The sequence below is a fragment of the Bactrocera tryoni genome, chromosome 4 (assembly GCF_016617805.1).
Source record: "Bactrocera tryoni isolate S06 chromosome 4, CSIRO_BtryS06_freeze2, whole genome shotgun sequence".
Lineage (NCBI taxonomy): Eukaryota > Metazoa > Arthropoda > Insecta > Diptera > Tephritidae > Bactrocera > Bactrocera tryoni.
Genome location: NC_052502.1, coordinates 16903140 through 16914919, shown reverse-complemented (window position 1 = coordinate 16914919; position 11780 = coordinate 16903140). Strand labels below are relative to the sequence as shown.

The window sequence follows — 11780 nt, the reverse complement described above, 5'->3', positions numbered from 1 at the left end:
AATTGCAAAACAGAGCTTATAAAAATTCTTTGTTTCCATGCCATTTAGATGGTATTTCGATGCAAAAATTTTTCCTAATTTGTTTTTTAATTTCATGCAATTCTTTGCAACATTACCAGTCAGCTGTCAACACCGGCAAGTTCAATGCTAAAAACAGCTGACATTTTTATTTTATGTAAACAAAGGATCGAATTTTCTACTTTGGTAAAATTTAACAAAAATATACAATAGAATGGTCAAAGTTGATGTTGAGTACTGGTAAATAGAAAATCACATATAAAATAATAATTGTAATTTTACCATCATATTGCTTATAGTCCGAAATGCAATTTCGAGTGGCAATGCAAAATGCTACAAAATTTCCTACTCCAACAAAAACCAGATGCGGAAGTCGTATGTTCTAAAGGACGTCAGGGGTCATTTGAAGTAAAAATAGATGACACTTTGGTACATTCCAAATTGCAGTCGTTTGCATTTCCTGATCACGAAAGTGTTTTGGAAAATGTACGACGTGCCGAAAAGGGTCAACCAATAGAAAAAGTTAAAGAGCAACCAATTGACAATTGTATGTTAATGTGATAGCAAAAATGCAATCGACACAGTGACTTGAAAACTCCTGAGTACGCTGTAATTTTCCAATCCCTTACGTTTAAAATTATAAATGAGAAAAGCTAGCATACCTTGGCATATGAAACAAATAGAAGGTATGAAATAAAAAATATAATTAACATTCTTTAAATGCCATTAATCACATAAAAATTTGTCATATTTTATAAATAAATCAATTTGTATGGAAAATCTTAACAAAATTAGCACTGCGAAGGGCAAATCGATACAAGTTGATGTGGAACATTGGTGAGCGCTAGATTACATTCTTTTAAATTTGTGGTTCACCGTACAATTTGCGTTTAGTGGCTTATGTGCAGCGCATGCGCGGCAGTGCAGATCCCTGCAGAAATATATAATGAACGAACAGCCTGATACTGATCTAGTATGCCGAGCAGGTCGACGTGGTTCTTTTGAAGTGGTCATAAACGGCATGTTGGTACATTCAAAATTGCAGACACAGGCTTTCCCATCGCAGGATGATATACTGCAGAGAGTAAAAAATGTGCACGCAGGTTTGCCCCCCAATTATGTAAAAGCAGAAAACATCTGCACGCTAATGTAAAAAAAACCGCTTCTGTATATACAGACATACTTTTCATATAATTTAGTCGAAAAATGTATTTTAGTAAATGTTTTATTTTTACAATTTTTGTGATGCACATTTTGTGAATATTTCAATTAAAGAATAATACTTCTTAAAACTTTGTGTATGTATATATAAGTATAAATATTATTTATAGCATAATATACTGGCAAATTCTTGCGATTGCTGGCATATTTATGTAAATTTGAAACTGTTGCATTTTTCGATTACATATTTTGGTATTTTTCATTAAATTTACATATTTATATTTGAATATGTACTTAAGTTGAAATTGTAATCACTGTTATATACTGCAATATTTACTATTTATTGCTCCGCTCCATGCTCCTCCTGCTTTTTAACCTTTACTTCTGCGCTGCAAGAAACCAGCGTATTTTCCGCTTGTGCTTGCTTAAGCGATAAATAAATACCAAAACGTATTTTTCCACTAAACTCACGCGCAATTGTGCGTAGAGGCTCATTAGTCTTCTGTCCATTATGTTGATCAATACAAATCATTTGGCAACGCGTACAAAAACCTTCCACTTTGAAATCAACACCACCAATGCTGATTTCCTCAAAAGAATTTTCCTCGAAGGGGCTGGCAGTTTCCAATATTAAATTACCACGAAAACGATCAACCGTGTAATCAAGCGGTTCTTTCTCCGTTTCCACCTTATTTGCTAACCAACGTACCGAGGCGCGATTTACCAGCAAAAATTGCGCTTGATTTGCCAGGCTAATATCTTTCGAAACACCATCTTGTGTACGGCGTTCGGCATTTTGACGCACTAAACGCAAACCACTCGTTTCTAAGCAGTCAGATAACCATTTACCCACTTCCTCACCACAATCTAGGCCTTCCACTAAATCATTACACACTTTACTTTGACAGAACGTTGACTCGACGCGTTTAGTTTCAACTACAGCCTTCATTTTTAACGGCAACTGCACTGCTGACATGCCGGGAAATCGTAACTCTAAAATCTCCTCCTTTAACTTCACTAAAGGTCTTATTAGACATAACCTTGTAAAATGCTTTTGTGTAATAGCCATCCCGTTGACATCGACAATCATCCAGGCGCGATCATATTTAAAGCCACTATTTGTAAGCGGCCATGCGCTTGTAATGTCGAAAGCACCGCACGATTTAATCGGATAGATACAAATGCGTTTTAACTGCGGCTTCAAGCGTTGCGGCACATGACGTAGCACTTCCGGCAGTTTTACGCTTTCCATAAGACGTAGACGTTCCGCTGCCGTAGTTAGATAGCAATCGCGTATCATCGCCACTGCTTTGTCCACATCACTTACACGCGTCATATAACCGAAAGACATGCGCACAGCACCGGTCGGCAAGCCATCAACTAGATCAGTGAAATCACTACAAACATGACCCGCTTCGTATTGCTTGCGTATATCGGCATTCGATAAGTGCAAAAACCATTGACATGCCCCTGGATTACAGAAACACCCGGTGCGTATTTGTACATTATGTACCGCAGCGATGCAGCTAACTTCGGCGAAACCGACATATGTGCCATCATCGTGTAATACATTGAATGTGACGACGCCGCCTTGCAGCCTTATATCCTCATAACCGTTATGATTGTAAAACTCTATTAGCGGTGCACCGTTGGTGTGACGTAACGCGGCGAGGGAGTCATGACCGTATTTGGCTAGCGCATATACGTGTGCGCTAATACGTTGCACCGGCAGTTGCTTTGCTGTTGCAGGCACCAGCCGCTCCAGTACGCGAAAGCCTTCAAGTAACGCAGTGATGGTCAGGAAAGGTAACGTACCATCTTCGAAGCGTGTTGTAAAGTTTGGGCGTTTTTCGTGAAAATTTTGCCGCGTCATTGCTATATTCACAGTGCCGCCACCATAGTAACGCTTTTGCAGCACAGTTTGACCGCGTCTGCTCACCAATAACGCACCGACGCCCGTAGGGAAACTGTTTAGTTTGGAAATAATCATATTTTTTTTATCGGTTTTTAAGCATTATTAGCAACATTTGTCTTACCCAAACATTTTATAAAATGAAATACAACAAAAGTCAGGCTTATATTTTCGCAGATCGAGAAAATTACTGGCTACGTAGGATGCTGTGTCCAGACAAATATAAAAATTACTCTCTGCTGCTTCTTTTACATTTGCCTCGTCGCCAACATGTGTGCCATGCTCTACTAAACCATATTTCTGAATGACTTCTATAGTATCCAGTGGCATTTTATAGCCACTAAAGTTACATTGCGCCGAATAGGCAACTAGCGAATTAGTTTTCAACTCGCTTCTACCATTAGAGCTGATTTCAGCATCGAAACCATTTTTATCAATACCATTAGTATGCTTTAGATTTTCCACTATTTCGTCTTTCGTTAGGACATACAGCCGTTTGGTGCGCACTATCTCACGCATTCCCAAAACCGATGTGTGATTTTCCTGGCAGTAGTAAAAAGCACCCGCATTGTCGGCATCTTCACCGAAATTAAAGCATTCACCAACCAGTTTTAACGCCGCGGTGGCATTAGCGGTAAATATCACCGCATATTCTGTTGCGTCTGTGTTGAAGTGCTGTAGTATACTAAAAGAAACCACTTATTAGTGCTTTTGATTGATATAAGATGACAAAAAAAATGTACAAACCGATAGCGTGCCTGATCTATGAGATCACCTGTTACTTTACAAGTATGTGGGTTGCAAAATAAATTCTCTTTAAGCACCTGTCCCGACGCATCGATTAAGCTATTAGGATAAAGAGTAGTTCCAGCATGATCTAGATATACGTTATCTGTATGGAAAGGAGATTAATTAGTATTAAGAGATTTATTATATGTTTATGATAGATGGTAATTTTGCAACAAAAAACAAATTATTTTAATAAGTGATGATTTGAAGCTGATTTAAAATAGAAAATAACGAGTATTATAATCTGTAGCAAAAAATATAGAATAGCATAGCAAATTACTATAATCTACCATAGCAAATTTACGAGTTCTCTTATGTGTTCATGTAATTAAACAAGCGATTTTCCAACGAATTTTCATGCAATTGCTTTACAACAATAAATGCAACAACGTGTCATTATTATAAGTAATACATGTGATTTTATTATCTTTGTTTTCAAATACTTTACATTTCAAGCATTCGCAAGCGTAATGTATAGTATATGGTGCATTTTTTAAATTAATTGATTCATTTCGAAAGATAAGAAACTTTGGAAGAAGTAAATAATATGTGCATAGACCCTATGTACAAGTATCTCCGCGAATTCTGCGCAACTTCTTATCATTTTGCCACTTGATAGTTGATAGGTAATTGATAAGTTATTTCGCAATAACAAATATTTTTAAATTTACAATATAAACAAATAATTTATTTTACACCACATATTGATTAAAAAACTACAATTAAAAAATAGAACAGCGAAAAATGAATAAATAATTTATTTTCCTTCAAAAATAACGGAGATGCATTCATATGTACGTAGGTATGTATGGTTACTTGCTTTTTATGCGCTGAAATTCACTTTCGATTGCATCTGCTTCAGCCTGTGTAAATACATTTTGAAATTCTAGCATTTTGTATATATACTGGCCCCTTGTTATAATTAATTATTGCTTCGGCGCGATTAATTTTTTATTTCTATTTATTTCTGTTTTGAGCGACACACAACCTATTGACAATTAAGTAGCAAATGCTGTCACTCTATTGATGTTTCATTCGTTGCGTACTGTTCACCATTCAGACCAAATCAACCGGTTTCAACAAATATTAAAACATAACTAAACCAAATTGAATCATTTAACACAGAGCAAGTGCTTCGTTCCCGTGTCATACTAGCTTCATTTATTTAATTGCATCTTGTTGAGAATGAGGGTATTGTGATATACAATAACAGAATGCGCTCAGAGATTATGAATTTTCAATAGAGTACTGACGTGTTAACTTTTTACCTTCCTACCCCAACTCCAACGAAACTATCAGCTGTTAAAATGTAAACAAATCCACAGCTGAGATGGGTCTATGCATGGTATACCCTCTACCATAGTTTGCAGATTGGTTAAGACATATAAAAATGTGTATTAATGGTAATATAAAATTAATAAATACCTGAAATTAATATTAATGCCGAAAATTACTTTTTAAATTTAGATATGCTAAATACAAAATTTTCACATTTGTTTAAAAACGTGTAGTTAATTAAATTCGTCGAATTTTACGATGAGCTGTAGTGTCAAACTGCACCTTAAGTAACATAAGGTTAAAGAAATATCGATAAAACCCTACAATCGAAAGAAGTTATCAACTCAATCAATTTCTTTATCATTCGTGGTCGTCTGCTCCACATATTCAATATTGTGAAATTTAAAAAAGTTTAAGCAAAACTGAAATAATTAATCAAGTAAAAATGGATAAGTGGATACGTGAACGTTTGAAAAACTGTTTGGAGTTCGAAGTCCCAGATGATATGATCAAGTAAACATATTATAACATTTCATTCCTTTATTTGTTAACGATGTCCTGCAACTTTTTTTAGATACATTTTGTCAATGAAATCATCAACAGAGTTCGATGAGTACTTTGAAACTCTACTTAATTCAGAATGTGAAGATCATCGGTCATTTATGACGGATTGTAAGCAACGGCTTTTTAGCAAACCGCTGCACAATAAACGTTCGCCACAACCTAATAATAACCAACAACAGAAACAAGCAAAATCTGTTCAAAACAGTGTACAAAATAAACAAAATCAAAATACTTTGGCGCTGGACGGTAAATTTGGCAAACAACAACAACAGCAACAATCACAAGGTGCTAAGAAAAAGTCCAAATATGTCAATTTATACACTAGCGACGGCAGTGTTAGTGGGGAAGTGATAATGTTAAAAGGACGACGACTCTGTGATTGTCAAGCCTCTCAGCACAAGTTAATCAATAACTGTTTGGGTTGTGGACGCATAGTTTGTGAGCAAGAAGGTAGTGGACCATGCTTGTTTTGTGGCGATATTGTTTGTACCAACGAAGAAATGCAAATAATGAAAGGAGATTCTAAAAAAGGACAGAATTTGTTGAAATCATTGAAAGAGAAAGGTGGTGGAGAATCATTGAAAAAGGCATTGGAACAACGAGATCGGTTGTTGGAGTATGATCGGAATAGTGAGAAACGTACGACAGTTATTGATGATGAGCTCGATTATTTTGAGGTGGGTTTTTGCGTCTTTAAATCCACTTCAACTTCAATTTGTTTTTATAGGAAAATTCTGTTTGGCTATCCGAATCAGAGCGTGCTAAGTTCGAACAGCTGAAACAAGAAATGCATGAGAAGAAACATGAGAGTCGCGCTAAACGCAAAATAAAGATCGATTTTGCTGGGCGAGAGGTGGAAGATGACCCACCCATTACAGCTGATTTTGAGAACCGTGTGTTAAAGGAAATTGCTCAAGCAAAAGCTGCCGCTGGTGACAAAAATAACTGGTCTAACCGAAAGAATACACAAAAAATTACACCGGACACATGTGGCACAGATCCAAACATGGATGATGAACATCGTCCAGTTTATAAGCTTACCGCTGAAGGAAAGGCATTCGCTGCTGATGGGTCCATTAACAAAGGTTTAGGAGAATGTACATATAATCGTGTTCAAGATAAGGAGTTATTAGAAATGCAGGATATGCGTCATTGTCTTTCCATGCATCAACCATGGGCATCCCTGCTTGTGGCCGGTATAAAGAAGTATGTATGGTGCTTGCTATAAAGCATTTGAAAATATGTTTATAATATTTAAATATAGGCACGAAGGGCGTGTTTGGTATAGTGAACATCGTGGGCGCTTATGGATAGCGTCAACCGTAAAAGATCCACATCCAGAAGAAATTGAAGAACTTAAAAACTTTTACAAGACTCATTATAATGATCCTAGCATTACATTTCCGGAGCACTATCCAACAGGTTGCTTATTAGGCTGTGTTCGTGTGGATGACTGTCTGGCACAAGAAGAGTACCGCGAAATATATCCAGATGGAGAGTCCGAAAGTCCATATGTCTTTGTTTGCTCAAATCCACAGCAGCTGCCTGTAGTTTTCCCTGTTAAGGGGCAGCATAAAATTTGTATGTTTTTCTTTATTTGTCCTGTTATCCTTTTAACTTATAAACAAATCCTTGCAGATCAAATTGACCCCAAGATCCATAATGCGGCTTGCAAAACATTACTTCGTTTGAAAAATACAAAAAACTAAGGTGATTTTCATACATACGTTCTAAAATTCACTGATGTTTGAACGTCTTGAAATGAAAAACTCAATTCTATGAAATAGAATACAATTTTTTTATAAATGTGTAATATTATAAAATATACAGAAGCTCAGTAAATATGCTAAACTTGTTTTATATTTTGTATATATTAAAATATCCCACTTCTTCAAGAAGTTAGTTCAAATAAAATTTACGGTAATAGATTTGCGTTAAAAATTTTGGAATGAGTAAAAGTATTTAAAAATTATCTTATCTAATATCATAGTTTTTCAAAACATTAAGGAATTCTTTCATGTCTAGTTTTGTTAGTTTTTTCAATTCCTCAGCTGCATCCTCGCTGACCAAATTGCTTTCTGCCATATCCAAATTACCCACACATAAACCCAGCTGGTCATCCCAGTAGAAATATGTGCCACATACGAGTAATTGTGTGTTACGCACTAATATTTTCAATGATTGATTTCGGCGCAACATCTCCCGTCGCAACACCAAGAGCTTTTCTTTTCGTTTCAGTGATATTTGGGACATCTGAGAGGAAATATATATACCTGTGTTTTTTAAACAAGCACTCCTTCTAAATATTGCATTCACGTCACATTCCCGCACCACTTCCACAAGAAGAGTTTGTCTATTGTTTTGCTGTCTATTTCTGTTGCCAATAACACAAACATTTTCCAAAGCCACATTCGGCAGATCAAAACGTTCCTTAAGCAATTGCTCTACAGCAGTTTGCGGCTGTTGTTCTGGTGCTATTGGTATATTATTAATAATAAGTTTACGTTTTCGCACTATTTTTTCTAGCGTGTGAAGTTCGCGTTGCAAAACTCGTTTACTCTGTTCCGACTGAGACAGACGTTGACGCATTACTTCAAGCTCATTTTGTATTGTTTTATATTTATCTACTTTTCTTTCTTCAACTTCATCTTCATCATTATGCCCGTCATGAACGCTGGTCGAACAAGGTGTACTTTGCCGCGAACGCGCTTGGTTAATGAAATTTTTAGACACCTCGCTCAATTCCGCCTTTGTTGCGAATGACTTTAGCTTTTCATCAAACATTTTGCTTATTGCATGGAGGGTTTTGTTTGATAAATTCACTTCAGACGTGGAAATATCGTTTTTGTTGGGTTGGGAATCTACTGAATTTTCGTTGGTATCATTTAAATCTGTATTAGAGTTCGGTTGAGAATTTTCGGTGGTTTCTGAATTCTGCTCATTTTCGACCGCATCACTTTCTATTTGTGTAGCATTTGATTGTGTATTATCTAAGCATGTACTAACATCAAAATAACTTTGTTCACTTGGTGCCGCTGGTGACTTATTTACCAATAAGTTCATATTCCTACTATGTTGTTTTAACAATTTGTAGTTTTCATACATTTTGTGTACCTCTGGGTGTGAGCGTTTCATGTGTTTAATAAAGTTGGACGAAACATTTTTGTGACCACGTAGTATAACTTGGCAAGAGACGCATCGTGCTGTAAATGTATCGCCTTGTGCGTTAATGTCGTCTGGCTACAAATGTAAATAAATGAACATAACTGTATCGAAATACAACAATAAAATAAAGCGATTTGTTTATACATACAACTTCGAAAAAAGGTGGCGAGAACAATACCGCGCTTTCTCCGCGCCGATAACGCTTAGCAGGTTTCACCTCCTGTTGACCAGCTACATTATTTTGAAATTGTGCGTACAAAGTCTGATGCGTTGGTGCTATAAAAGCAGAGCTTTGTGATTTTGCGTTCTGATTTTCCTGACAATAACTGCCACCTCCGCTCGGATATTCATTTCCTGCACTGATATTATCGAAATGACGTTTTTGTCCACTGCCTGGAGTAATCACACCAGCCGGTCCAATGAATATTTCCTCACAATTTTCATATTTAATAGTGGGCTCCATAGCAAAATTTAACCTTTTCACATTTATTCCGCACATATATTAAACAAGTTTGTCATATCGATTTTGGAAAATAATAAACTACAATTATTTTGATTATCAGTAATGGGTTCAAATGTTGCCAGAGTTATCTGTTAACATTTTTCTTAGTTGAATGAATACATCAGTTATATTTTGTATACAAATTGTGTATTGATTATAGCCGAATTTTAAATTCCGTACGTCGTAATTTTATAATATTTACATCACTTCAAACCTATTATAAATCTTTAAATATCACACACTTTGAAAGTGTGAGAATGGGAAATTTTGCATTTGATTTTTTAAATGTCCCTTTTTCAATAGCAACACTGCGCGATGAAAACAAACACGAAATTTGATACCAAAAATAGGCAATAATAAAATATAACAAAACGGAAGACGATAAACTAAAGCAAACAGAAAACAAATAATGTAAAATAAAGGAATCTCTTGCATTTTCACAGCATCTTAACTCTGATTGGAAAACTGTAAATTTCAATTATTCTACTGGAATTGAATGGGAAAGAAATGTTTATATAGTGAACTTGTATGTATATTATTTATGAATGGAAAATTGTGATTTTTAGACATGTTGAAGAAAACGCATGAGTTCATATAGTTCTTAAGTTCAATGCAGCAAAGGAGGAAAATTACCAATAAGAATTTGAATATTTCAGAGACTTTTATTATCATACAAAGTGAAAGTTTACCAATTTACTATCAGACTCAATTTTGTGTTTTTTTATAAACACTATTACGTGCAGAAAACTTTAAATACAAAACGTCTCACTAAAAGCGACAACTTTCGTTGTAAACAAAACTAAAGTGCATACACGAAAAATCTCCAATGGGAGCCCCAAACAATAAGTAATAAAAAAGAAACTACATATGTATGTATGTATTACCATTAACTCGCCGATTTTGTCTTATATAAATTTCTCAGCTCTCAGCGAATTGTTGTTCCAACGCGCTCTCCTATAATGCCCCCTTTGCGCCAAAAAGTGGTGTTTTGCGTTCTCTGACATTTGGAGCTGTCATATTGACAGTCGTGTGCGGTAGGTGATTGCTTGTGCATTTGTGAAACGCTTCTTGCCATCATCATTTTCAAAGTTATTTTGTGCTATCTATTGTGTAAAAATGTTGCTGGCATACAAATTATAAATCATTTTAACGCGGTTTTTACGAAGTTCTTAATACGAAAAAGCACATCAACTGCCTATTTGATGCTCACTACAATGTCACTTGAAAAGCAGTAAAATTGAAAGAAAAAAAATTATGTTTTAGTGGGAGGTAACTTGAACAAAGCACACATAGATACAAAGTGAAAGTGTTTATTTTTGCGTGTACAAAATATTTGTGAATTTAAAAGAATTGCAACTAATGTGTAACTAATAACGAAACTTTTATTATTGTGCAAAACCACCGTCCAGTGAATATTTCGTCTTCCTGCCTTTTTATTTTGTTAAAATCTGTGAATTGTGCAAGAAAAATTGAAGTTACCGCTGACCCCTCCCTCTTAACGGTACTTAATTTTTCGACCATTCGCCCCATGTAGTGTTGTGTGCTCTCGTAGAAGTTAAATGAAATAAAACTTTTGCGAATTTTATAGAAATTAAAACCATAAACTTTCGAAGGGAGAGTAAATCCAAAAAATTGAAACAAAATGTATCGCATTGGGCCGATTAGTCGTAAATCGAATTTTCATTTGCGTGAAAAATTCCTTATTGGTTTGGTGTTAGCTACGCTATGCCTACTCTGCTTCGGTGGTATATTCCTCCTTCCCGATAATTTTGGCGGTGAACGCGTTCTGCGTGTTTATAAGCAATTCCAAAAAGCCGGTCCTGAAATGTTCATACCGGCACCACCGCTCGCTGCACACGCACCAAAAGACGCAGATCCACATTTTATGGGCGACCGTCAGAAATTGCAAGCTAAAATCAAAGAAGAATTAGGTGAAATATTAGATAAGCCAGAACTGCAGCAGCAGCAGCAACAACACCAACAAGATGCTGGTTATGATGGCGAGGAAATGGGCGTAGGCGATGATGGACAACAGCAACAACAAGGCGCTGCACCACCTTTGAATGGTGAAGGACCACCAGAAAGTGTAGCTACCGCCGGAAAAGGACAAAATAGCAACAATGAAGACGCTGCAGCACGCATGGATAACAACAATTTACCAGTGGGAAAAATTGCAAGTTTGACAATTAGCCCCAGCGCAAACGCTGATCCGGATTCAAAAGTGGAAGAGAAACGCCAGAAAGTTAAAGAGGTAAGTAAGTGTGTAGAAGATTGAATTTATGAGTTTGTAAACATTTTGACATACATATTGTACATATGTACATACATATACATATGCATCTAATACAATATATGCATATAAAGTCATTATCAGTAATTGCCGTACTTAAG

The 11780-nt window shown here is 35.9% G+C and overlaps 6 protein-coding genes across 6 annotated transcripts in view; 4 read left to right on the top strand and 2 right to left on the bottom strand.

The window, feature by feature from the left end:
- Window positions 1-146: 146 nt before the first annotated feature.
- Window positions 147-748, top strand: LOC120774449 (migration and invasion enhancer 1-like). The gene is made up of 2 exons (XM_040104097.1): window positions 147-258; window positions 318-748. Exons 1-2 carry the CDS (start codon window positions 233-235, stop codon window positions 577-579), a joined length of 288 nt encoding a protein of 95 aa, XP_039960031.1. The 5' UTR covers window positions 147-232; the 3' UTR covers window positions 580-748.
- Window positions 749-780: 32 nt separating this feature from the next.
- LOC120774447 (migration and invasion enhancer 1-like) lies at window positions 781-1243 on the top strand. Its single transcript, XM_040104096.1, has 2 exons — window positions 781-855; window positions 913-1243. Exons 1-2 carry the CDS (start codon window positions 791-793, stop codon window positions 1169-1171), a joined length of 324 nt encoding a protein of 107 aa, XP_039960030.1. The 5' UTR covers window positions 781-790; the 3' UTR covers window positions 1172-1243.
- A 52-nt stretch (window positions 1244-1295) lies between these two features.
- Window positions 1296-5124, bottom strand: LOC120775040 (molybdenum cofactor sulfurase 3). The gene is made up of 4 exons (XM_040105015.1): window positions 4701-5124; window positions 3839-3983; window positions 3216-3776; window positions 1296-3146 (listed from the first exon to the last, which is right to left on the bottom strand). The coding sequence occupies exons 1-4, from the start codon at window positions 4771-4773 to the stop codon at window positions 1520-1522; spliced, it is 2406 nt and encodes an 801-aa protein (XP_039960949.1). The 5' UTR covers window positions 4774-5124; the 3' UTR covers window positions 1296-1519.
- A 392-nt stretch (window positions 5125-5516) lies between these two features.
- On the top strand, window positions 5517-7506 carry LOC120775683 (activating signal cointegrator 1). The gene is made up of 5 exons (XM_040105982.1): window positions 5517-5671; window positions 5733-6399; window positions 6450-6928; window positions 6987-7303; window positions 7361-7506. The coding sequence occupies exons 1-5, from the start codon at window positions 5604-5606 to the stop codon at window positions 7429-7431; spliced, it is 1602 nt and encodes a 533-aa protein (XP_039961916.1). The 5' UTR covers window positions 5517-5603; the 3' UTR covers window positions 7432-7506.
- Window positions 7507-7650: 144 nt separating this feature from the next.
- LOC120776007 lies at window positions 7651-9473 on the bottom strand. Its single transcript, XM_040106442.1, has 2 exons — window positions 9036-9473; window positions 7651-8962 (listed from the first exon to the last, which is right to left on the bottom strand). The coding sequence occupies exons 1-2, from the start codon at window positions 9384-9386 to the stop codon at window positions 7697-7699; spliced, it is 1617 nt and encodes a 538-aa protein (XP_039962376.1). The 5' UTR covers window positions 9387-9473; the 3' UTR covers window positions 7651-7696.
- Window positions 9474-9831: 358 nt separating this feature from the next.
- The window catches only part of LOC120776006 (mannosyl-oligosaccharide alpha-1,2-mannosidase IA), a 319778-nt gene continuing 317829 nt past the window's right edge, over window positions 9832-11780 (top strand). The window contains exon 1 of the mRNA XM_040106441.1: window positions 9832-11640. Coding sequence (XP_039962375.1) covers window positions 11032-11640 — 609 coding nt within the window. The 5' untranslated portion in view covers window positions 9832-11031. The remainder of the gene's footprint in view (window positions 11641-11780) is intronic.

Bases quoted from the DNA above. Each gene is read 5' to 3' on its own strand.
- LOC120774449 (XM_040104097.1), top strand. From the start codon at position 233: ATGGTCAAAGTTGATGTTGAGTACTG. The intron at 259-317 runs GTAAATAGAAAA...TATTGCTTATAG, and splicing joins AAAGTTGATGTTGAGTACTG to TCCGAAATGCAATTTCGAGT.
- LOC120774447 (XM_040104096.1), top strand. From the start codon at position 791: ATGGAAAATCTTAACAAAATTAGCACTGCGAAGGGCAAATCGATACAA. The intron at 856-912 runs GTGAGCGCTAGA...ATTTGCGTTTAG, and splicing joins CAAGTTGATGTGGAACATTG to TGGCTTATGTGCAGCGCATG.
- LOC120775683 (XM_040105982.1), top strand. From the start codon at position 5,604: ATGGATAAGTGGATACGTGAACGTTTGAAAAACTGTTTGGAGTTCGAA. The intron at 6,400-6,449 runs GTGGGTTTTTGC...TTGTTTTTATAG, and splicing joins ATGAGCTCGATTATTTTGAG to GAAAATTCTGTTTGGCTATC. The intron at 7,304-7,360 runs GTATGTTTTTCT...AAATCCTTGCAG, and splicing joins TAAGGGGCAGCATAAAATTT to ATCAAATTGACCCCAAGATC.
- LOC120776007 (XM_040106442.1), bottom strand. From the start codon at position 9,386: ATGTGCGGAATAAATGTGAAAAGGTTAAATTTTGCTATGGAGCCCACT. The intron at 8,963-9,035 runs GTATGTATAAAC...TTACATTTGTAG, and splicing joins CGCCACCTTTTTTCGAAGTT to CCAGACGACATTAACGCACA.
- LOC120775040 (XM_040105015.1), bottom strand. From the start codon at position 4,773: ATGCTAGAATTTCAAAATGTATTTACACAGGCTGAAGCAGATGCAATC. The intron at 3,984-4,700 runs GCAAGTAACCAT...CTTTCCATACAG, and splicing joins TGAATTTCAGCGCATAAAAA to ATAACGTATATCTAGATCAT. The intron at 3,147-3,215 runs GTAAGACAAATG...CAAACTAAACAG, and splicing joins TCATTTTATAAAATGTTTGG to TTTCCCTACGGGCGTCGGTG.